This window comes from Camelus ferus, chromosome 10 (genome assembly GCF_009834535.1).
Source record: "Camelus ferus isolate YT-003-E chromosome 10, BCGSAC_Cfer_1.0, whole genome shotgun sequence".
Lineage (NCBI taxonomy): Eukaryota > Metazoa > Chordata > Mammalia > Artiodactyla > Camelidae > Camelus > Camelus ferus.
Genome location: NC_045705.1, coordinates 35,145,791 through 35,172,115, shown reverse-complemented (window position 1 = coordinate 35,172,115; position 26,325 = coordinate 35,145,791). Strand labels below are relative to the sequence as shown.

Genomic DNA, 26,325 nt, shown 5'->3' with positions numbered 1-26,325 from the left:
GGATCAGCGGCTTACCTTCATGATCGCGTGGCTCACTGGAGGCCGCCGTGGCTGCCGCTGCTGAACATCACAAGCACAGTACCGCATGGCACTAACTGGGAAAAGGTCAAAATCTGGATTTTTGAGTACAGTAGTTTCTACTGAATGTGTATGGCTTTTGCACCATAGTAAAGTCAAAAAACTGTAAGTCAGATCATTGGGGACCAAATAAGTTGCAGAATTTTTATTTACATTGCGGTAGATAGTATGATATGAATATATGTTTTTTTCCCCAGGGAATTTTGGGATAAAAATGCTATGGTAATTTCTAGCACTTCCATGACATCTGTGGTAGTTTCTGTGATTCTTAGACTGATGGTACATCCCACATCTACAGAGAATAATGCTATAAACAACCAAGTGCTATCACCAGCTCAGTGTTTTTCTTCAGGAACTTTTACTTGAAAACTTATAACTCTCATAATGCTTGAGCAGGTTTGGGTCATTTTAAGACTTGCAAGCATAAAGAGAGAAGGAAATAAACTGTCCTAGAGGGAACAACTCGGGGTGATTTGTTAGAGAGCAGAAGGTGTATGAGAGAACATACGGAGAGACGCTCCTTTGGAACTAAGTGAGGCACATTTTTGAGAAAGCTGAAAAAGATGAAACTGAAGAGCTTTTTTTTTCCCCCCATGATGAGATTATATTGATGATACTGTCTTATCTAAATCTTTCTGTTTGATGGGTGTCAGAATTAGGAATTTGGTGTTTGGAAGATAGACAGAGGAGATGAGATATGTCCTTTATATTTAGCTAAAAGTGGTATTTAATTATATAGGATATCTACAAATTATGTTTGTGAGTGGGAGTGGATAAGAGAGAAGTAGAATTTTAGTCACAGTTTGTGTCTCTGAAGAAAATTAAAAATTTCCTCTAAGCTACTTTAATTTTTTTTTTCCACTGTCGGGGAGGTAATTAGGTATGTATTTATTTGTAACAGAGGTACTGGGGATGGAACCCATGACCTCATGCATGCACTCTACCACTGAGCTACCCATCTCAACTAAGCTACTTTAAACTTACAACTATATATTGAAAACACATTCTCTACCTTTTGCATTTTTTCAGATTCTTATAAGTGTTAAGATGATACTGATTTTAAAGGAAAACCACAGTAAACACCTACTTAAAATTCTGCTAGGAAAGTAATAATTATAAGCAATATAGTTATAAAAGTTAGTACAAGAAACTTCTTTCCATAATACTGCCTGTGTTTGAAAATAAACAGGGCACTAAAGGCATCATTTAGGCCAGTAACATCACAACATTTTGCTAGAAGCTCTCACAGCTCAGTATGCTGCATACACTTTTTGTACTTTCTTTGCTTTTTCTTATTTCTTATCCCCTCACTCATGCTTGACATCACTCTTTTGGTCAACAAGCATTTATGGAACAATACTTGTCTCTGGCAGTTTGCTAGGTGCTTAGCATACCCAGATGTATGAACTCAATTCCTACTTAAAGAACTCAGTATTGTTCAGCCTTCTCTTCTTTTGGCCTGCCCCACCTCTGTTTTCATTATAAGTAGTGCAGTGTTAGACTTTACTAACCTCCTATATTCCTCCTGGTATTTCCCTTTGTTCCATACTTTGTTCTTGGTTTTGTATTATTGGTGTTTATCAAAGTGATCCATACCACTATAGGACAAAAGTTAAATCGTTAGTATCTATGTGATAAAGAATACGTAGGGAATAAAACCGGTGTACTTTTTACTTTGAGTACTTGCTGATAATACCTCAGAGTCCCACTTTTTTAGAAATATGTTATTTCAGATTTGTTTTTTGAACAGGTAATGTAGCTTATAGTTCAGGTGCAGGAGGATCCCATCATGCCTTGTTCCCCAGTGATCCAGTTTCCTTCCCCAGAATCAACCAATGTTAAGTATTTCTTGTGAATCCTGGAAATAGTGTGTGGTTGACATTAGAGATTCTGGAGCCCAGCCACCTTTGTTCATGTTCTTCATCACATTAGACAAGTTAAATTATTAACCTCTGTATTCAGTTTTCTCCTCTGTAAATGGCCATACTAGTACTTAATTGGATTGCTTATAAAATCCCAAGCACAGTATATGGTGCACAATAAGTGCTCAGTGCATATTGGCTACAATTGTTTTTGTAGAAGTATGTGTACCTGAATGGCTATTTTTTTAACCTGAGGAATATAGAATTTAGTTAAACATAATTTTCATTCACAGCATACTGTTATTACTGGTCTTTGCAGGGACCTTGTATCCTATCACTGTGTAACAAAACCATTCTTTCCCATGAATCTACAGGTCACTTGAGTGGTTCTGATCTGGATTGAGCATAGTCAGCTGATGGGTTGGCTGGGAGCTGGCTGGTCTAGGATTGCCTCATGTGAGATTACCCATCTCTTCTCCACATGTCTCTCACATTCCGCTGTGTGATCTCTTTGGTGGCATAGGTCTAAGAAAGAATATGAAATGCACAAACATGTTTTCAAGGCACTATTTTTGTCAATTCTGTTACCATACCATTGACCAAAAGAAGTCACGTGGCCAAGCTCAGGGTGGCATGTGATATGCCAAGAGGTACTGAGATAGAGAGGCGTGACAAGCTGGAGCCATTAATGCAGTTAACCTTAATCTGAACTAACTGCAGTCCAGCATTTGGTAGTTGCCATTGGTCAGTAGTAGTGAGGACAAGCTAGAAACTAGAGATCACCAGTCACCGATAGTAGTGTGTGTCACTGTTGTCGGACTGCCAGTCTTCTGAGAGTAATGACTTAAATTGCATTTTCTCCTCTCAAATCTTATGCACATTCTTCTCCAACAGTAGATAGCCAACTATAACCTGGAACCATGCAGGAAAGGGGATTCTAGGAAACATAGTCCTCAGTTTAAATGGGAACAGTAATGCCAAGTTAACAAAACACCATCCAGCATAGCACACCCCCGTTTTTTTCCCCCTTTATCCCAATCCCCACTTCCATTCTTCTACTCTTCTCCCTCTTGGAGGCACTCACTTTAATATCTTTGATGTATCTTTTATTATGTATATAGCCTCATAAAATATGTGTGATCTTTTGTGTATGTTTTTAATTTACATTAATGATAATGCATTTTGTATCTTACTCTATTTCCTACCTTTTTCTATTGAACTGTTTGTTTTGAAATTCTGTCCATGTTGCTATAGGTACCTTTGTTTGTTGCTTTTCATTGCTACAAAATATTCAGTGATATTTGTCTGCTACATTTTACGTGCCCATTCTTCTAGCGGTGGACCCTTAGGTTGTTTTCAATTCTAAGTTCCACCCAGGGGGGAAAAAAAGTCTTATACACATTCCCTAATGGAGTTGTATGAAAATTTCTCTAGAATTTATATCCAGGAGTGCAATTCCTTGATCATAGGATATATACATTCTTAACTTCACTAAGTTATGCAGAATAGCAGTACCAGTTTACATTATACTGGCATTACTTGAGAGTTCCTGTTTCCCTGTGAATCAGTTTTCCATTGCTTTGTGACTTAGTGACTTAAAACAACACTCACAGCTCTGTAGGTCTGTAGTCCAGGATGGTATGAGTGAGATCTCTCTACTGAGAGTCTCACAAGCCTGAAACCAGTGTGTCAGCTCTCTGAGCTCTCTATGTTCTCATCCAGAGCTTGAGGTTCTCTTCCAAACTCTTTCTTGCTGTTAGCAGAATTTAGTTCTTTGTGGTTGTAGGACTGAAGTTCCCGTTTTGTTGCTGGTTGCTGGCCAGGTTGCTCTCAGCTCCTAGAGACTGCTCTAAGTCCCTTTCCACGTGTCCTTTTCCATCTTCAAGCCAGCAACAGCATGTCAAATCCTTCTGTACTTCAGATCTCTGACTTCCTCTTCTGCAGCTGTAGAAAACTTTCCTACTTCGAAAGAGCTCATGTGATTAGGTCAGGAACACTCAGAAAATCTCTGAATCTGATTTAAAATTTAACTAAATTTGTAAAATCCTTTCACATTAGTGCCTAGCTTAGTGGTTCAATAAACTAAGGGCTGATAATCTTGGGACGCATCTTAGAAACCTGCCTACCACATCCTGAATCAGCCTCTACACTTGATATTTTACAACTTTCTAATCTTTGTCAATCTGATACATGTAATGAATGCTTTAAATGCCTTGTTTTAATTTGTGTTTCTCTAAATTTGTAGTGAGTTTGAGTGTTTCTTCATACGTCTTAACCATTTGACTTTTCCTTTCTGTAGATCTGCTTTTCATATCCCTTGTCCAGTGGGGGGAGCAGCTATTTTCTCTTATTTTCTCCACAGGAGGTCCTTATATTTTCTGTCCATTAGTCATTTGTCAGTTTTAGATATTGAAGATATTTTATTCTTAATCTGTTGTTCTGCTAACTGACTATATCTTCCTTTATTAAATAGAAATCCTTAATTTTAATGTAGTCATTTTTGTCAGTTTTTCAATTTATTGCAATTTGAGGATCTTGTTAAATTTACCCAAAGTCACAAAGTCAGATACTTAATTCATGTATTTTTATTTTTTCATTACTAACAGAGTATTTAAGATTGCAAATCTTAAAGCTATAATCACATGTTAGTAGTTTTTGACTCTGTCAGGTCCAGTAGTTACTTGCTTATGAATGCTTTTTTAAAATTGAGGTGAAATTCATACAACATAAAATTAACCCCTTTAAAGGGTACATTTCAGTGGCATTTAGTACATTTACAGTATTATGTGACTACTACCTCTAGCAAGTTACAAAACATTTTTGTTATCCATTAAGTGGTTCCTTCCCATTTCCCTTCTTCCCAGACCGTGGCTCTCACCATTCAGTCTCTAGGAATTTACCTGTTCTAGATATTTCATATAAATGGGATCATACAATATGTGACCTTTTATGTCTTTCTTTTATTTAGCATAATGTTTTCAAGGTTTATATCCATGTTTTAGTATACTTAAGTAATTCATTCCACCTTATGGCTGAATATTATTTCATGGTTTATATGTATTACATTTTGTTTATCCATTTATCCATTTTTCCACCTTTGGCTATTGTGAATAGTGCTATTATGAACATTAATGTGCAAGTATTTAATACTTGGTTTTAATTCTTTTAGATACATACCTAGGAGTAGAATTGATACACTGTATGTCTGGTAATTCTTTATCTTTTTTGTTTGTTTGTGTTTTTGTTTTTGTTTGTTTTTTAGTGAATGTACTAGGGATTGAACCCAGGACCTTGTGCATGCTAAGCATGCTCTCTCCCTCTGAGCTATTACCCTCTCCCTGTAATTCTTTATCTTCTTGAGGAACTGCCAGAATGTTTTCCCAAGTAACTGTACCAGTTTATATTTTTAGTTTCATTTCATTATGGTCAAAGAGGATAATCTGTCTGATTTGTTGAGACTTGTTTTATGTCCTAGCATATGGTCCATCTTGGACAAGGTCCACATACACTTGAAAAGAATGTGCAGTCTGTTGTTGTTGGATGGAGTCTATCATTTTGAAGTTTCCTCTTTGTTGTTTCAGCATTTGTTTGGTTACTTTAAACCTTTGACTATTTTCCAGAGTTCTCACAGTTGATTCTCAGTTTTTGCTCATCATTTTCAATTTTTCTGTGAGGGGATATGCATTCTGAGCTACCTATTCCACCATTTTTGCTGACATCACTCTCAGTAATTACTTTTTTAAAGAAATATTTTATAATGTCCTTTTAATATCCTGAAATAAAATCTATAGGTAATATAACTTAATAGATACAGAAGTTTTTAAAAAATCATTGTAATGTATTCATTGTAATATAAAGGAGAACTGAAAGGAAGTAATTTATTAAAAAATAGTATGGGGGATGGTTATAGCTCAGTGGTAGAGTGCATGCTTAGCATGCATGAGGCCCTGGGTTCAATCCCCAGTACCTCCACCAAGATAAATTAAAAAAAAAAAGAAAACAACCATAATTACCCCCTACAAAACTCAAATAAAAATTAGTATGAAATCATACTAATTATGCTTACATATGATATTAGAAGACATAATTAAGTAGTGGTATGTTTGTAACTATTTAAACAAGTTAGATTTAAGAGTTATAAGATCAGATTTCATTTTGTACAAATGCTAATAAATGAGAGACTAAAATCACATCCTAAAGATTAGACTTTTTTATATATACAGGAAATGAGAGAAGTGACTTTTAGAGAAGTCAGGACAAAACACCAATACAAATTGTAAACTAAAGAGGTGAAGGAGACGAGAAGAGTATAATATTCTTATAAATATACTGGGACTTACTTGAACTGTAGTTACTTGGATTGTAAAGAAACAGAGAACATATCTTTTATTTTGAAATCCAAACACAGGTCAAATATTTTGGCCTTGAGTATTTAAGTCCTTGAAAACAATATCCTTTAAGTGATACTGGGTTTCAAAAATTAATTTTTAAAAAGCAATAATAGGACATTTAAGACCAGATTAAAGTAAGTTTTAAAAATAACAGGAAATTATAAAATAAATAAATGACTTCTGTTGGTAATTTTACATTAGATTTCACATTCATACACGTACATGATTTGCAGTATTTTTAGAACAACTGATCGAATAAAATAAGATACCTTCATTTCATGATTTTTATGATTCAGTAGTTGGTACTAAGACTCTTAAAAGGGATCTTACATCCTCTATTGAAAATTTTATATTGGCTTTGTTGCTTTTACAGTAACTGCACCATTACGCTAAGATATTTTCAGATCACAATTTGAAATACAAAAGTAGGTAAATTAGCTCTCTACCCTCAAATGGGTAATCATCATAACTTGATCCAGAAGCTTTCTTAAGTAAACTATTTAAATTGTTTGACGTCCAAGTCAAGTTTTTATCTTAACTGTTACAAATGTTGACTGGCTTGTTTCCTACCAGTTTCAAATGGAATAAACCCTGTCTGTATTGTAAGTACATAAAAATCTTTAAATCGAATTGTTCATCGTCTCTTTTAAAGATTGGGTCCTGCTTTTCTTATCTTCGAGGTGTGGTAAAGATTAAATGAAATTACATGTTTAAAGTTATAATGTGTTGATTAAAATCTGTATTAAAAGCGTTGTTATTAACAGTTTAATAATATGACACACATGTTTTACAAGCTATTCCCTTGAGAAAATTAAATCTCAATTATCGGTCAGAATTTTAAAAGATTATATAATACCTCACATTTAAAATTTTTAATTCACTATTTATTGCTTCAGCTTGCCTCTCAATCAAAATCAGTTTTTAGAAAGGAGTATATTTTGTGACAGAAGTACTTTTGTCCTTTGGTTGTTGTATGTTTTGAAAATATGGAGCAAACTTCCTTGACCTTAACATTTTCCAAGTAGGGATTTTCTCTTTGAAATGTGTATGTGAACTGCCTTTTTTTTTTTTTTTAATGAGAATGACCTGACCTCATATATGTTTAGTTGCATTATGCTTTTTAGTTTTGGCACAAACATGAGTGTGAAAAGCAGAGCAAAACATTTAATAGCTTTTTGTGGCTTGTGTTTTTCATTTGCAGCCTTCAAGCAAAATAAAAGTACCTGAGGAGAATTTCTTCAACATTCCTGCATTTTTAACTGTCTCGGGACAACTTCACCTAGAAGTGATGTCAGGGTACAGATTTTTCTTTTCTCTTACTGGACTACTGATTATGGACTGGGCAGGAATGAAATAATATTTCCTTTCCCAGTGCTAAAAATTGAAATTAGTGTTTCTGATTAGTCCACTTGAATTCACCAAAAGTACATTTAGACTTGACAATTTGACAATATCAAATATCAGATTTCTTACTAAAAAAAAATCACGTTAGTCTAAGACACTTTTGTTTTTAGTGATAAATTTAGCACTGAAAATATAAAGTTGTGATTTTTTTCTTTTTACTAATCTTTCATTTGTTTAAGTCTCAAAATACATAGTCAAAATACAAGTGTCATAAAAATAAAGGCAGTTATAATTTACACCTGGAAATTATAAGAGAGGTACCTGAAACAGATGGGGAAAATTGTTTTAGATTATTGGTTTAAATGAGGAAAATTAACCCACAAAATCATATGAGAGATGTGTAACCAATTAGAAAGTATTATAAGTCAGATCACACTAATTTGAGCCACTCTCAGAACTGGAAAGTCACTATAATCCTTTCAGCTCAATTTTCCTTCTGTTTTGGGGACTGGATAGGAAAATCTTTAAAGTCCTATCTGAATCATGTGTGCTGTGATTTTGTGGGTAATGTGTTAATGCTGACTCAGTAAGCACTGAGTCTCCTAAAAGATATAAATACCTTTGTTTCCTCATACAGAGCTTGAGACTTAAAAAATCTCTTTAGGAAGTAGCTCCAGTGAAACGGGAGTCTGTGTATTCCCCATTGTCTTTAAAATGCGTTGGTGGAAAAACTCGGGGGAAATTTAATAGAATAGTGTTCATGTTTATTTTTTTACTGACTTTACTGGCAAGATGCAGAGTGTCAATGGTGGAATAAAGATGGCCTTGAAAATAATATATATTTTACTTAGATTCTTTTCTGATTTATCTTTGAGAAAGATATTATTTGGTAACTCCAATAACCCAATAACTGACATTTTCAAAATGCTGTGCAGAAAACTGTCATCATAATAAGCCCTGTGAGATTGTAAGATTTGCAGAGCTCTGTGTATGACATGGGAAAGGCCATGTGTCACGCATGTCATGAAAAGTTCCTTATGCCTGTCAAAATATAAATTTAAAAAAATTCAAAGCACGATTCATACAAACATAAAGTGAACATGTATCAAATATTTTATTCAATTCATTAATTACTGAGGAAGTAAGTAAAATAGTAAGGCCAGTTCAAAGAGCATTTAGGGAGCTATGTATTCATAGGCAATTTAATAAAGGAATTTCAAAATAAGGTTTCTAGTTTGGTTACAAACAGGTTAATGTCCTACAGACCAATAGACCCTAACCTTTGAAATTTTCTCTTCTACCTGATAGAAATGATTTGCCCCTCTGTTGGACAAAAATCTAAAAGTTAACACATAACTTTACTTAATCTGGGATATTTAGTTTGATAGTAAATAGAATAATGGGGCAAAGTTCATTCCCTTCAAATAACCTTTGAATGGGTCTGTCTACCCTTGTTACCTTGGAAGATGATGCTGTCTACCTTTTGGTTTTATCCAAGTTTTGAGTACCCTTTCTTAACAGCCTTTCATTATTCATTTCTTTTATCTGTAGAGTTAGAGGCAGGGTGTATTCCCCTTCAGAACTGTCATAATATGTGAAAGATATAAATTTACCAAGTGTTTGTTTCTCTGTTATAGTATCACTGATGCATTAAATATGGTCCCTCTTTCCCAGTAAAATGCAGCAAACCACAGAACAGCGCACAGTGGAACTTAAAAAATTGGCAGACTATGAGGTTTTATATTTTATAATGTGTTATGAAGTATTTCTGATAATGTCAATCAAATGTTCCTAGTTTAATAGTTCTAGGACTATTAATATAACAGTACATCATGTTTCAGGTTAATGCATGATTTAATCTCCAATAAGAAATTGTTAGTCATCTTTCCTTCAGCTTTGTTTTTCTAAATTTTATTTAGCAGATTTTTTAAATGGAGTAAATGGTTAACATTTTCCAAAAGTATATCTGTGTTGGTTTAGTAGGTTTATGGCTCCATTTTAAAGTTTAATTTTGTTATTTTTTCAAAATTAGCTTTCTATTTTTTAATGAATTTTTACTATAGAAAGATTACAAAGGTAGTGCAAATTTCTTGTATACCTCTCACCCAGTTTCCCCCATTGTTAACATCTTACATTACCGTGGTACATTTGTGAAAACTAAGAACCCAATATTAGTACATTGCTAGTAACTAAATCCCCAACTTTATTTGGATTTCAGAGGTGTTCCCTCAATGCCTTCTTTTCCTTGGATTTACTTCAAGGTGCATATTAAATTTAGCTGTCATGTTTCCCTAGTCTTACCCAGTCTATAACAGTTTCTCGGTCTTCCCTTGTTTTTCATGACTTGTAGAAAGTATCCCAATCTGGACTTTTCTGATGTTTTTCTGGAGTTTTAGGGGTTTGGGGAAAGAATACCACAGAGGTGAAGTCTCTTCTCATCGTGTCATGTCAGGGGGGACTTGATGTCCATGACATGCTATTAATCCTTATCACTTGGGTACGGTAGTGTTGCCAAGTTTCTCCACTAAAGTGTACTATTTTTCCTTTTCCTGTATACTGTTCTTTGAAAGTGAGTTACTAAATGCGTAGCCCACCTTCACTGGAGGTGGGAGTGTGGTGTTGGAAAGTGGGAGATGGAATTAAGCACCATCTCCTGGAGGGGGAAGTATTTGGAAGTCTTCTGTGTGGATGATTTATTGTCTCTTCACTCTTGTGTATTCATTTATGTCATCGTTTACCTCAGGATGTACTGATGTATGTTTCATGGTTTGGGTTGTACTTTGTTGCTGTGTTTATTTTGTTGCTTACACTGTTGTAGTTTTAGCTGTTGGGAACTCTTTCAGAGTAACTCTTGTATCCCTGTCACATGCCCCTATCCTTCTGTCTTTTGAGTACTTCCTTATTCTCTGGTACTGTAAGATACCCCAGATTTGTTTGTTTTATTTTTTTTATGATTAATGAACCTATACTTAAGCAGTATTATCACTCAAAGTCTAGTTTACTTAGGGTTCATTCTTGATGGTGTATGTTCATTGGGCTTGGACAAGTGGTGTCACATAGAATAGTTTCACTGCTCTAAAAACCTCCATGCTCCTCCTATTCATCCTTCCCTGCTTCCTAACCCCTGGTGACCACTGATCTTTTTACTGTGTTCAATGTTTTGCCTTTTCCAGAACGTCACGTAGTTGGAATCATACATTGTATAGCCTTTTCAGATTGGCTTCTTTCACTTAGTAATATGCATTTAAGATTCCTCCATATCTTTTCATGGCTTGATAGTTCTTCTTTTTCAGCACTGAATAATATTTCATCATCTGGACATACCATAGTTTGTTTATTTACCCATTCACCTACTGAAGGGCATCTTGATTGCTTACAAGTTTTGGCAGTTATTCCAAACTTACTATTTATTTTCCTTACCATAGAATCAAGCATTTCTCCAAGGAGCCTTGTTTCCTTTTATTGGAAAGTGGTGTTTAGAAACCAGAATTTAGTCTCTAGGTATCTTGCTACTACTGGGGGATTCTAGCTTCTAAGCCCTCTCAGCAGACAGAGCTATAAATATGTTTCTAAATAAGAGAAAGCTGTGTTTTCATTACTTTCTGCCTATAAATATAATATAAGTGGAATGTTCATTCTGAAAGAATTAGAAATGTTCCAAATTGCAAAACCTACACTTAAAAAATGTCATGTAATAGAATTTTCCATTTTTTGTGAGCTAAAGTCAGAATTTGAGGAAGGCTTAGCCTAATTGTATTTAAAAGAATTGTGGATTATTATTGTTTTTCTTTTTTCGTTGATTTTGTTTTTCTTTTTTCTTTGTATATTTTGTTATAGGTGTTTCTTTCCTTATTACAATTTTTTTTTTAAACTAAGCTGTGAAGTAAAGCGTATTTCAGGATAAAACTGATGCTATCCTTTTGAACATTATTATTGAAAGTATAAATTAGTGTGGCCTCTCTAGAGAAATACCTTTGCACTCAAAATTTTGTTCCTAAAAACTTTTCTTAAGGAAATTATCTGAAAACTCTATAAAGATGTGTAAAAAAAATAGTGGAAGCAACTGTATACTAATGAAAAATTACTAACAATCTAAGTATTTAAGAAAATTGATTAACCCTCAGTATACCAGGAAAATATTCATCACCATTTACCATCTGGGAGTAAGGGACCTTATTTTTAATAAATATATTTAAGCCATCTTATGAGTAATTTGCAGAAATAAAAATAAAGAGGTAGTGAAAATCAACTTTTAGAATTTTATTAAGTATTTAAACATAGCAAACTCAAATTTTTAAGAACTTTGACAGCTCATAATTTTGTTAAAGAGTGGATGGCCATCTTTTTTGCTCCACAAAAGCATTTTTCAAAGAACTAGAACAAATAATTCTAAAGTGTATATGGAAACAAAAGACCTGAATAGCCAAAACAATCTTGAGAAAGGAGAGCAAAGCTGGAAGTATCATGCTCCCTGATTTCAAACTACACTACAAAGCTTCAGTAATGAAAACAGTATGGTACATAGATAACAGCCACATAGATACAGACACATAGATCGGTGGAACAGAATAGGGGGCCCAGAAATATTGTCAGTTAATCTATGACAAAAGATAAGAATGTACAGTGAGGGAAAGACAGTCATCTCTTCAATAAACAGTGTTGGAAAAACTTGACAGCTACAGGCAGAAGAATCAAACTGGTTTACTTTCTCACACCATATACAGAAAAAAACTCAAAATGAATTAAAGACTTAAATGGAAGACATGAAACTTCCACAAGAAAACAGTCAATATGCTCTTTGACATCAGTCTTAGCAATATTATTTTGGATATGTCTCCCTCAAGCAAGGACAAAAAAAAGTAAAAATAAACAAACGGGACTACATCAAACTGAAATGTTTTCGCACAGTAAAGGAAACCATCAGTGAAGCAAAAAGGCTGCCTCCTGAATGGGAGAAGATATTTGCAAATGATATATCTGATAAAGGATTAATATACAAAATATGCTAAGAACTCACACAAGTCAACCAAAAAATCAAACAACCCAATTAAAAAATTGACTGAGGACATGAATAGATATTTTTCCAAAGAAGATACACAGGTGGGCAACAGGCACATGAAAAGATACTGAACATTACTCTCTTCAGGGAAATGCAAATTGAAACCACAATGAAATAACACCTCACACCTGTTAGAATGACTATAATCAAAAAAACAATAAATAACAGATAACAAACAACAAATATGTTGGTGAGGATGTGCCGAAAAGGGAACCCTCATGCACTGTTGGTGGGAATGTATGTAGGTGCAGCAACTATGGAGATTCCTCAAAGTATTAAAAATAGAACTACTGTTGATGCAGAATTTCACTTCTGGATGTTATTCTAGAGAAAACAAATACACTAATTTGAAATGTTATATACACCCCTGTGTTCATGCAGCATTATTTTCAATAGGCAAGATATAGAAGCAACTGAACTGTCTATGGATAGAAGAATGGATAATAAAGATGTGGTATAAATATACAATGAAATATTACTCAGCCATAAAAAATAAAGTCTTGCCATTTGTGACAACATGGGTGAACTTGCAGAGTATTGTGCTAAGTGGAATAAGTCAAGACAGAGAAAGACAAATATTGTATGATTTCACTTATATGTGGGATCTAAAAAACAAATGAACAAACATGACTAAACATAAACAGGATCATAGCTACAGAGAACTGAAAGATGGTTGCCAGAGAAGAGGGGGAGGAGAATGAATGAAATAGGTAAGGGACATTGAGAGATAAAAGCTTCCAGTTAGCAAAATGAATGAGTCACAGGGATAAAATGTACAGTGATAAATATGAACAATAATAATGTAACATCATAGTATGGTGACATATGATAACTAGACTTAGCATGGTGATCATTTTGTAACAAATAGAAACATCAAATCACTATGTTGTGCACCAGGAACTAACATAGTGCTATATTCAATTATACTTCAAAAACAAACTCATAGAGAAAAAGATCAGATTTGTGGTTACCAGAGACAGAGGGTGAGGGGAAAGGGAATTGGATGAAGGTGGTCAAAAGGTACAAACTTCCAGTTATAAATAAGTACTAGGGATGTAATCTACCACATGATTAATATAATTGACACTGCTGTATGTTTTGTATGAAAGTTGTCAACAGAGTAAAGCCTAAGAGTTCTCATCACAAAGAAAAATATTTTTTGTCTCTATATAAAATGATGAATGTTCACTAAAAATTACTGTGGTAATCATTTCACAAAGTATTTAAGTCAGATCATGTGGTACTCCTTAAACATATACAGTGCTGTATGCCAATTATATCTCAATAAAACTGGAAGAAAAAAATTTTAGTAAATATTTTAAAATTTAAAAAAAAATATTATAACATATCCTTTTAGCCAAATGATATGGTCCAGGTTCTTACTGCAAATTATTGTGTGCTGAAGTCCTTACTATGGAATGACTAATTGAATGAAAATACCGTATTTCCTTTTGCCCTTAGAAGTGTATTACCCATTTAACTAGTTCTTGAGTTTGAGCAAATTGATTTAGGATATTGTTATCTGAGGGCTCACAGACTGAGATTTCACTTATACAACCAATTTTACCATCATTAGAGACTAGATTGTTAACTATCTGTCTCTGTTTTCATTTCCTGGTTTGTCTAATGTTTATGAGGCATCTTTATCATTTTTCTTCTATTTGTCATTATGAGTAAAGAATAAAAAATCTCACTTCTGAACTATGTTCTCTGAAAACTACAGAAAAGACTACAACAGTAGTGTCTCTGGGCTTTTCTAATACCTTCGTGAAAGATAACAGGATAGTCTGTGTACTGCAATAAGAAAACTGAAGATGATACAATGGAGATGAGTCATCTCACTGTGTATCTCCCTCTTATCCACTATGCATCTCAGATATCTATCATTCTTCTGTTCTCGTAACATTTCATTCTTTTTTAACTTAATTAGGAATTATTGATGAGTAATGATAAAATAATTTCTAGGATGATGAGATAGCAAAAGATTTCAATATATAGGAAAAGTAATATCACTAAAACCCCTTATGTACCGGAGGTTCATGAAAGGATTCAATGGGTTTTATTCTATTGGAGAAAGACAGAAATTTATCTGTCTCTTGGATGACCTCTATAGTGGCTTGAATTGTATCTCCCCAAAAGACAAGTCCTGTGAATGCAATCTTATTTGGAAATAAGGTCTTTGCAGATGTGACCAAATTAAAATACTGGATTGGATCCTCAATGACTGTGTCTTTATAAGAGAAAGGAGAAGGAGGTTTGGATACAAAGGCACAGAGGAGATACACAGACACAGAGAAGATACACACAGTGGGAAGAAGGCCATGTGAAGGCAATGACAGAGACTAAAGTGATGCTGAGGAATGCTAAAGATTGCTGGAAGCCACCAAAAACTAGAAAGAGGCAAGGAATGATTCTTCCCTAAAACCTTCAGAGGGAGCATTGCTCTGCCAACACCTCAGTTTCAGACTTTTAGCCTCCATAGGCTGGAGGGAATAAATTTCTGTTGTTTTAAGCTACCCAGTTTGTGGTAAGTTGTTGTGGCCACCTTAGGAAACTAATACAGCTTCTAAAAATGTATAAAAGTCATGAAATACTAATTTTTAGAAATAGCTGAAATTGCTCAACAGAGAAAGTTAAAAATTAAAACTAGTTTACCTTGGCAGTAAACTGAGGGTTAAATTATGATTCAGCTAAACAGTGATTTACTGTACAGCCATTAAAATTGATGATAAAGCTTCACAACGTATTGTTAAAAACAAGTGGTCATGACATAGGAAATAGAATGTGATTCCAGTTTTTTACAATGTGTGTATATGTATACATGGAAAGTCTGGTAAATATACACCGATATTCAGCTTGTAAACAATGACTATCTCATTTTTATTTTCTTCCTTAAACTTTTTTTTTTCAGGTTTGAAAGACTAGGTTTATTACTTTCTTAGTGAAAAAAATTAGCTATTTCCATTTTGGGAGGAAAAAAAATCATTTTGGTCTTTGAGTTGATTTCACTCCAGTTTGATTAATTGGTTGCTTTGTGATTGGTATGAGCAAGCCTAAACTCATTCCCTTGGGTTATCTCATCAGTTCAGATGCTGAGCTCAGAAGCCATGAAACATTCATACTCAGGATGCGCTCATCCTGTGAAGTGGCTGTGGTAAGAATGTCAGCATGTGAACCTGATTTAAACTGAGGTACCCTTTATAACTGGGTATGAAACTGTCTTCCCATCCCATATGACTTTCTCATTCTTCATCCGTTTAATACTCCGATGCTCACCTGAATTTTGTTCATTATTATTTATTTGATTTTCAAGATTTTATAGCTATTTTATTTGTGCCGTGTATTTTCATCTACCTGTGTGTTTCTAATACTCCTCCTCCTCTACTGCTGCTTTTTCCACATCTGCCCGTTCCTCAAGCCTCAACTGAAGTATGATTTCCTCCTTGGCTCCTTCCCTGTATTTCTCTTAACAGAAATTATTTCTCTCTTTTTCTATTCTTTTATACTACTGACCTACTTCAAAAAAAAGTTTATTGTTTTTAACGTTTTGCCAGTTTGTAGTTCATTTCATATATGTGTATCCTATAGATTATAAATATTCTAAATATTTACATCTACTAAAATAATCAGTATTTAGTAAATATTGCTAAACTGAATTTGTTAAGCACAAATTTTCATTCTTCTAAAAATTTCCTCTACTGTTTCCACTATAAAGTTGAGCCCACAACAGGAGTTAAGTGTCTGTTCATCACTGCTTTTACTGTATTCATGGAAATGATGTCACCATGAAATTTTGAGGTCTTTGATTACCTTATTGTTTCCTGAATGTGTGTGAATGATGATGGTTCCTTATGCTGTTGTCCTAATTGTGGGACCTTAAAACAGATTTCTTATTTTAGTATATTATTTATACGAAAAATTAACCCTGTTTAGATAGAAATATGAACTAACAGACTATTGGTATAAATGACTCATGAACTTCATTCATTATTCATTACTTGTATAGCATAGCCAGGGGATGAGCACTTCAGGCAAATTGAGCAGCAAATTCAGAGGCTTTTAAGTAAGAATATTTAGCTTGCTTGGGTGCAAACAGAGAATGTGAACATGTGGATTAACTAAGGGTTGGGTTTTACCAAATGAGTTTGATGGAAGAAGATAAGTGCAGAAGGTTGTAATGATAGATCAAGGTATTGATGCTTTGGTAAGGAGGGAGGTGAGGAAATAAGGGTAGAAAGCGAAGATGGAAAATCAATGGGCTTAAAGAATTGGAGGTCTTACTGTAGAACTGTTAGTGTGAAAGTATTAGAGTAAAAACCAGGATGAATACATGGTGATAGTCAAAGAATGGTGTTGTGAAGTTCAACTCTCTAACATGGAATCTCTGCTCAGCTCCCCACCTGTAAACTAAAGCACCAGTTTTATTCTCCAGTTGGCTATTGTATATTCATCTCAACATGTTCGAAATTAAAAGCATCTTACTCCCCAGATCTGTTTTTTTCCTTCTGAAGTCCCTATCTCAGGAAGTGGTGCAACCATTCTTCCAGTTTGTCAAAGCAGCTGCATGGATATCATTCCAAATTCTTCTTTTCCCACACCCTTTGCATTCATTCAGTCATTTGCTTCCACTTCCGTTTGCTTCAGCTGTCCTCAACTGCTTATAATACTCTAATCACATTGTCCTGTTTCACTTATTTGTGTTCCTTTGCGTATGTTTTTTCTCCCTAGAATGTCCTTTGCCCATGCCTTTGTCTAGCTAACCCCTGCCCATCAGTCTAAATTCAGCTCTAAAATGATCTCACACAGAATCCCCACCCCAACCCAGCCACCACCACCACATCTTTCTTGTTTAAATGCCTTCTTTTGTATGCCCATGTTGCTTTATTTGTATCTATTTTATAACACTGGAATCATTGTTCTTTTTTTTTTTTTTTTTTTTTTTTTCTGTAGCTTAGATGCTGAGCTTTTGAATTTAGGGACTGTTTTATTTAATTTTGTAACTCTGTTACTTAATACAGAATAAAAACTTAAATACATGTTGGAAAAGGATTTCCTGCCAATGTTATTTATTTAAAAATGTTGAAATTATCTGTTTATATACTTACGTTCTCATTAGCCTGTAAATTCCTCAGACTCTTTTCTTGTGCCTTTGTCTTCTTGGTTTCTCTTACTAATACTTGTGTGATCCAGGGCTCAAAAATCAATCTCAGTTCAGTTGAACATTTGTTGAGAGGCAGCTGTGTGCCAGACACTTGGTTAGGTGCTGGGATACAGAGACGAACAAGAGAGATATGATTCCAGCCTTCATGACCCTGTACAGTCTAATGAACAAGACAAACATTAAATAAGAAATTAGAAATATGGTAACTGTTGTAAAAAAGATTGTCTCAAGGGCAAGTAGAGCATATGGCAAGGGAATTTCACCTTGTCTAGGTTGAATTTAATTTGGAGGTAACCTTATCACTAGAATGATTACTTTATAGTACATTTGGAAATGTCATTTATATTTAATGACTACTGGCTGTTGTATTTGGTTTATAGTCTGTTGCTTTGTTGTTCTTGGAACAACAGAAATCCAGTTAATACAACTTCTTCTCTCCATTACTGCAGGGCATTTTATGGTGTGGAATATTTTAGTTACCTCAGTACATGTTAATCTGTAGTGGGTGGCAGAACATCTTTCGGTATTTTTATGTCATCTTTGAAAGTTATTCTTGAATGGATTATATTTATCCAAGTCACCAAAAGCTAGAAAACTATCTAACTTCTCTGTCCTAGTTCTTTCTCCACTTCTAAATAAACCTTTTATTAAGCCTTATATAAAAAGGTTGTGACTTTGTATCCTATCTAACTTCAGGACAACAGCCAGGATAAGTGGGACCTGGACATCTTGTCTTAAAGAAATGGGTGAAGAAACTGAATATGTTTAACATAGGGAAGACAAGAGAGAGACATGATTTAATAGTTGTTCAAATCCATTTGGTGGGCTTCTGTGAGAGCCCTGTTGTGCAAATAAATACAGTTGTCCCCTGAACAACATGGATTTGAACTGCACAGGTCCACTTAGTGCAGAATTTTTTCAATAGTAAATAAATACGGTACTACACAGCTGGTTGGTTGAATCCACAGAAGAGATATAGACACAGAGGAACTGCTGATACGGAGGGTTGACTGTGAGTTAGTTATACATGGATTTTTGACTGCACAAAGGATTGCCCCCCCCCCAGTCATGTAAATGATTCTTTTAAAGAACAGTTTTATTGAGATACAACGCAAATACCATAAAATTCACCCTTTGAAAATGTACAATTCAGTAGTTTTACTGTATTCACAAAGTTGTGCAGCCATCACCACCAATTTCCACTACTTCAAAAAGAAATTCTCATTCTCCTCTCCTCCCAGCACCTGCCAAACACTACTCAATCAGAAACAATGGGAGTGGGCCCCAGCAATCTGTTGTAACAAATAACCAGCTAATGATGATGCGGAGGACCACTGCTTTAGAGAAAGACCCTCTGTTCCCTGGTTGGTGGGGACATCTGGCAGTCAGCCATTCTGTTGAGAGATAGGGGAGGGTTGACAGATCCATAAGTAATCTCTCAATGAATCTCCGTTTTCCCCTTCCCCAGCCTCCACGGTTCTGTGTGCAGGCCATATGCTTTCTGCTGCATTATACTCACTCTGTTCCGTATAGCTAATGGCTTCCATGATGTGGCACATTGGTCATCACTCAACCATCTTTTTTCTGTTTTCCAAAGATGTGCTGATATTTCTTGTCCACTGAAGGCCCCCTCCCTGTTTGTTTCTTTTAAATTGTTTTTCGTGTTATTTTGATTGTTTATGTTCAGGAAGGAGTCAATATGAGTATGTATGTTTAACTCACTATTTGAACTTCGTTTTTACCAGCTTGAGTGGTATTAATTTGCTTTCTTTAATTGCTAGTTAATGCACTTATTTGCATAATGATTTAATGTCTCTAACTAAATGTGTTAAGTCTCCAGTATTTGCATATCTCCTTGGAAGTCTAAACACTGGGTTCTCTGCCTATTTCTAGTATTGCATTCCTTTGTAAGAGAGATTACTAACCTGCCTTTTCTCTACTTATAATGTATGGAAGAATAGCCCCACTCTTCTGTTATCTAGCTCAATGAGTTCTTGCTAAGCAGACAAAATATCTGACGTATTGAATGCTTTTGGTATAAGCAAGTTTGGTGTGAGTTTAAAAAAAAAATTGCAGTCAATCCTTTGAGTAATACAAATAGAACTCCTTTTGCATGAAATGCGTTGCCTATTGGCATTGTCTGAAAGCAAATGTAGGTTACTATAGTGAGACATCAAATTAATCCTTAGTAATTTGGCCAATATGGACAGTAATTGGAACTATAAAGAGCAAAACTAATGCTACTTCTTTCAGTTACTGTAGAATCTTGTCCAAATTCTGTTTTGCTCTGGTGACCTTACTTTTTTAGGAGAACAGGGGAAAAAGTCTGTGTTGGTCGCGTGTTTGCAGAATTTAGATTGAGTTGGGAACAGAGAGAATTCATGTCATTTTAACTTCTTTTTCCCCTAGCTTGTTTTCTTCTACCTAAAAATATCTATGGCTTCTCATTTATTCAACTGTAATTTTAGTGTTCACCCAAATAGTATGTAACTGTGTTGGACGCCAAAAAGGATGTCAAAAATATGACAGCCTCGTTGATTGACGTGTAGAGGGTTACCAGTGCTGTTACAGAATTAAGTAGCTACTAAGACAATGTTACCCTGCCCAAAAGTACTGAATTTGTTAAGTGAATGGTTCTGTTAATTGAAGAGATTATAGTCATACTTAAATTGGAATTCTAGCTTCTTTGTATATTAGTTCTGTAAGCTTAATAGTCTGAGCTTCCACTTCTAACCAAAAAGATAAATTGTAATGGCCACCTTGCAGAGCTGTTGTGAGAATTAGATACTACAGAAAGCCCAGTGTTTATCACAGTTTGTCACTGAACTGGTAAGTGCTTTGATAATGGTAGTGATGACAGTGGGGACCTGAAAAGCTCAACGTGATTATGAAGGACTAGCTAAAGAAAGAAGCCAAGGTGGTGTAACCAGGAAAAAGAGCTGACAGCTAGTTATCAAGTTGTTTTACAGCAGTAACAGAACTGAAGTTTACCCATAGCAGAGAATTGGGATAAATGGTGAGTCTGCCAGGATTCAGAGCTCAAAAGACAAGTTAGTAGGTTAAATTGAACTAGCTAGCACCTGGAACAAAGGAAGGTGTTAGGACACAAAAATCAGATAACTGTCAGAATTTGAAAACCAAATCAGAAATAAACTATGAGTGCAGATTAGGTCACAGTCTGCCCTCAGCTGTGGTCAGTTATGTTGACAGTGAGGTGTCACTGTGTTTTGGATTCTTTTGTTCTTTGAAGTAGATCATTGCTGTGACCTTTCTGTGGTTCCAAGAGCCTGACAATTCACCTTTCATATATACGTAGTTGGGGCAAGATTTTAATGTAAATAATGAAGCAACAGGATAAACCAGTATAGCAATAAGCTCTTTTTGTTATTGTTGCTTCTCTATTAACTTTATTGAGTATACTTTACATACAATAAAAAATGCACCCATTTAAAGTTTACAGTTCAATAAACTGAGAAGAAATTATTAACCTTTCTAATCTCTACTGATAAAAATATAAAATATTTTATCAACCCCCAAAATCCTCTCAATTCCCTTTGCAGTCAGTCTCCCTCCGCAGCTCTGTGCCCCAGGTAACAAGTGATCTGCTTTCTGTCATCATAGATTAGATTTCCCTTTTCTAGAATTTCATATAAATGGTATCTATGTAATACTTAGTTTATTTTATATAAGTGGTTATCATACAGTATATATTTACTCTTCTGTATATGACGTCTTTCACTCAACATAATGCTTTCGAGATTTATCCAGTAGTTTGTTCCTTTGTATTGCTGAGTGTTACTCCATTGCATGGATATGTAATTTGTTAATTTATTCATCTTTTGATAGGCATTTTAGTTGTTTCCAGTTTGGGCCTATTTTGAATGAAGCTTGTGAAAATTTGTGCAGGTATGCACATGTTACGTGCATATGGTTTCATTTCCCTTGGGTGGATACCTAAGAGTTGTTGGCTTGTATGGTAAATGTATGATTGACTTTAGAAGAAGCTGCCAAGCAGTTTTCTGAAGTACTTGTACTATTTTACAAGTAAAATACTGGTGAGTAAGCAATGGATGAGGGTTCTGTTTGCTCCACATCTTTGATAAAAATTAGTGTTGTATTTTTTTAATCATTCTACTAACTCTATGATATCTCACCATATTTTTTTAACATTTCTTTATTGAATTATAGTCATTTTACAATGTTGTATCAAATTCCAGTGTAGAGCACAATTTTTCAGTTATCCATAAACATACATATATTCATTGTCACATTTTTTTTTGCTGTGAGCCACCATAAGATCTTGTATATATTTCCCTGTGCTATACAGTATAATCTTGTTTATCTATTCTGCATATGCCTGTCAGTATCTACAAATTTTAAAATCTTTGTCCCTTCCCACCCTCTGCCCCCTTGGCAACCACAAGCTTGTATTCTATGTCTATGAGTCTGTTTCTGTTCTATATTTATGGGTTTTTTTTGTTTGTTTGTTTGTTTTTAGATTCCACATATGAGCAATCTCATATGGTATTTTTCTTTCTCTTTCTGGCTTACTTCACTTAAAATGACATTTGCATTTCTGTGATAACTAATAGTGGTAAACTTTTTTTCTTATGTGCTTATTGGGCATTCATATATCTTCTTTTATGAATTATCTTTTTAATTCTTTTGCCCATTTTAATTAGGTTGTTTGTCTTACTATTGTTATAAGAGTTCTTTGTATGTTCTGGCTATGTCCTTTATCAGATACATGTGTTATAAATACTTTCTCCCACTGTGCCTTTCTGTTCCATCTTTTTAACAGTGTCTTTTGAAGACCAGAGTTGGGTTTTTTTTGTTGGTGGTGGTGGCTTATACTTTATCAGTTTTTTCTTATGTGATTTATGATTTTTGTATTCTATTCAAAAAGTTGCAGAGATTTTCTTCTGTGTATTTTCCCTAGGAATTTTATAATTGTAGCTTGTACATTTAGATCTATGATCTTCCCGACTAGTCTGTAAGTTACCTGTAGGTAAAAGTCATACCTCATTTACATCTATATTTTCCTTAGTGGTTTGTAGCCTAATAAATATATTTGTTGAAGAAATAAATAAATATGTCTCATGGTAAATAATGATCTTAATAAGATAAGGACAGATAGCTAGACCCTAGGCTGCAGTAGCTATTTCTTTTACCTCTGTGGGTTTGAATTACTTCTGTGCTTTGGACTTATTTCATCAATCTATTCTGGCTGGAAAAAAAATATCCCATCAGAAAATGCATTGACAAACTTGGAATAATATTATGTTGGATCTATTTAGGTATTTTAAAATACCCTTATTATGAAAGTAAAATTTTGTTTTACATTTCCATGTTGTTGGCATGAATTCCTCTTTGTATGAATTTGGGAAATTTAGTGTCTTTCAAAAAAATTGAAATTTAAAAATTTCACCTGTATACTATGTGCATGAATTATAGAAACCACTGAAACACTTCTGTGTATTTTACTTTACCAAAATAGATTTACTTCCTTTTATACAAATAAAAGGAAACTTCATCTTTGTTCCTCAAAAAGAAATTTCTAATAAACTGAGCCATGATTTTTGCTTCTTTCTCACCAGTAAAAACTGGCAACAAATAAGCTTAGTCACATATATTGGTTGATGTTCACATTATTTCTATTTATCTTGATGTCAACCCCCACTTGATTTCCCATGTTATACCCCTACACTGAAAAAATAAAACTTGTATTTTGCCACTTTAACCAGGTAGCAGACATTGCTGCATAAATCTGTGTGATTTGGAGAGTATGCAGAACCTGAGCCATCCTTATTTAAGAGGCAGATTTCGTTTATGAATTATGATAGAGATTGAGAGATAAAGATAAAAACCTACAGATTTTTGTTTCTGGAACATGATTTGGTGACTTTCCTTAGTTTTTTCAACTGGGTACTTTCCTATTCTGTGCTTTTACTCCAGATTCTACTTCAGGACAGTATAGTGTGAGGTTCATTGAAAACATTTGGTGACCTCTAGGCAAAACAGTGCTTTAGGGGCTACTGTACAAAGAATTATCTCAAAAATTTTCATGCATGCCCTTTGTAGCCAGAATACATGTTGATTTGATAACTGTGTCTCTTATATACCTCTTGAGGGTTAGCTGTGACTTGGGAACTTGAAGATGACTGCTCAGATACTTCGAAGTCTCTTTATCCTTTGTGTAGTTCATACAATTATATTATTAAGAGTATTTGTTTTTCTTTGTGGCATTCAGAGACACATAAGTGAAGCCAAATTAAAAGGTGGAGGCGCTATCCATTTCATCATGTATCTGTTTTAGAAGTTCTTTCTCAGGGAGCCAGGACCACTGGAGAACAGTTAGTTCATCCTCATCTTCCAAAGATGATAAATAAGATGGTTTGTAGTTTGCCTAGGGTTGAGTTAAAAGTCTAGAAAATAGAAAAGCCTGATTCTGAGTCATACGCATATGTAAAATGGAGTTACAAAAGCTGCAAACACGGATTACCGAATAATTCTTAGGTTTTGCATCAGTGCCTTTCAGAAAGAGAGTCTTTTTAGCAGAAGGGAGGAGCTATGCCTATAGACACAAAGTAGAGCATTAGTTTTATAAAGCAGCGCCTGTGAAAGAGGCCTCGTATGGCAGAGCAATAGCTGTGGGGAAAGTAGAATATGTACGACTGGGCACTTGAACCATTCAGAAGCCGTACCCAGTAACTCTGTCCTCCATGATCCCTTCCCTTATGTCCCATTGTCTGAACATACTTTTTTTCTAGTTGATTATCTGCATTTATTGAGATTTCAACAGTCTACTTCGGTGTTGGACAGTGGAACTTACTGTAGTGATAGAATTGTTCTGTATTCGCACTGTCCAGTATGGTAGCCACTAGCTGCTTGTGGCTCTCCAACACTTGAAATGTGGCTAGTGTGACTGAGGAACTGAGTTTTTATTGATTTTATAGAAGTAGCCACATGTGGCTAGTAGCCACTCTATAGAACAACACAGAATTAGTTCGCCTCTGCCCAGATTGTAAAGCATTGAAGTCATCCATGTCATATTCATATTGCCCTTAGCATAGTAATAATGCTGGGCAATTGTATGTACTCAGTATACATTAATATTTGTTGAATTAAATTGAATGGTAAGAAGGGAAAGGTAGGAAGCTTGTAGAACTGAGTGGTATTCTGATAGGAGGTTTGGGCTCTGATGCCAATGCCTACCCTTTAATTTTAGTATAATTTTGTTATTTTTTTTTATAGAGTTATAGGTAGTATAAAGAATAATGATATATTCAACATCTTATTTCCCCCAAAATACTTCATTTCTTTAGTCTCCTATTTGTTCTTTTCTAATCATATCCTCTTCCCTCCCTATGAAAACTAGCCACTATCCTCAATTTTGTGTTTTTCATTCCTTTTCTTTAAAGTTTCATCACTTAAGTTCATGTTTATAAACAATACACAGTTTCATTTTACAAGGTTTTGAATTTTCTATAAATGAATCCGTATGTGTGTATATTCTTCTGTGACTTACTGTTCACTTAACATAATTCTAAATTATATCCATGTTGTATAATCTATTAATTTTAACTACTGTAGGGTACTCCCTTTGTATGAATATACCAAAAGTTATCTATTTAGTTACTGATGGACGGTTTTTCCTTATGTTTTGCTAGTGCAGACAGTACAACTGTGAAATCTCTGTGTATTTCGCCTGGTGCACATGTGAAAGACTTACTACAGGGTCCAAAAGGACATTGCTCTGCTCTGTGTATGTCTGTCTTTGTCCTCTTCTCCTCCTCTCCACTTCCTCACCCCTCTCCCCTCCCTTCCCCTCCACACCTTCTAGAATACAGGGAAAATTAATGCAGAAGAGTAGAGAATTTTCTGCATTGTTTTTATAGGCTGTGTGCTCCTTTGAAAGGATCTTACTTCTGTTTGTTTCTAGTCTCCCATGGTCCCTTTGTGCTTTTGTGTTCATAGACCAAGCTCTGATTTGGAGTCTGTCAGGAATATTAGAAATGTTTTATTTCATGCATAGTCCATAGCTCTTATGCAAATTGTACTCTTTTTGTGAAGTAACACCTTTTGTATCATTTGTGCAATTTACTTTCAATCATAATTGGTAGTAAGGTCTAGATCAGTGATTATAATATCTGAGAACTTTTTAAAAAATATAGGTGCATCAGATTTCAGCTCAAGCTCCCAGAAAAATAGATTTAATTGGCCTGAGGGTGGGGCTGGACATCAAGATTGTTTTTTGAAGTACAGTAGGTTATTCTATGCAGCCGAGATTGAGAACCACTCTAGATCACTTGTTCTCCAAGTGTTGTCCTTGGACCAGCAACATCAGCATTACCTGGGAGCTTGTAGCAAGATAAACTCTCAGGCCTACCCTAAGACTTACTGAAGCAGAAGCCCTCAGGGTGGGGATCC

At 34.8% G+C, this 26,325-nt stretch overlaps 1 protein-coding gene across 10 annotated transcripts in view; it reads left to right on the top strand.

Moving 5' to 3' along the window:
- Positions 1-26,325, top strand: part of NARS2 (asparaginyl-tRNA synthetase 2, mitochondrial) — a 109,240-nt gene that overhangs the window by 31,419 nt on the left and 51,496 nt on the right. For 9 of the 10 annotated variants that reach the window (XR_004323220.1, XR_004323219.1, XR_004323218.1 and 6 more), the window contains one exon: positions 7,533-7,627. The exons of the other annotated variant lie outside the window; for it this stretch is intronic. Coding sequence is in view for 5 of the 9 variants with exons in the window: in XM_014565121.2 (XP_014420607.1) it covers positions 7,533-7,627 (95 nt within the window). In the remaining 4 variants the exon portion in view is untranslated. The remainder of the gene's footprint in view (positions 1-7,532; positions 7,628-26,325) is intronic. 10 annotated transcript variants of the gene reach the window in all.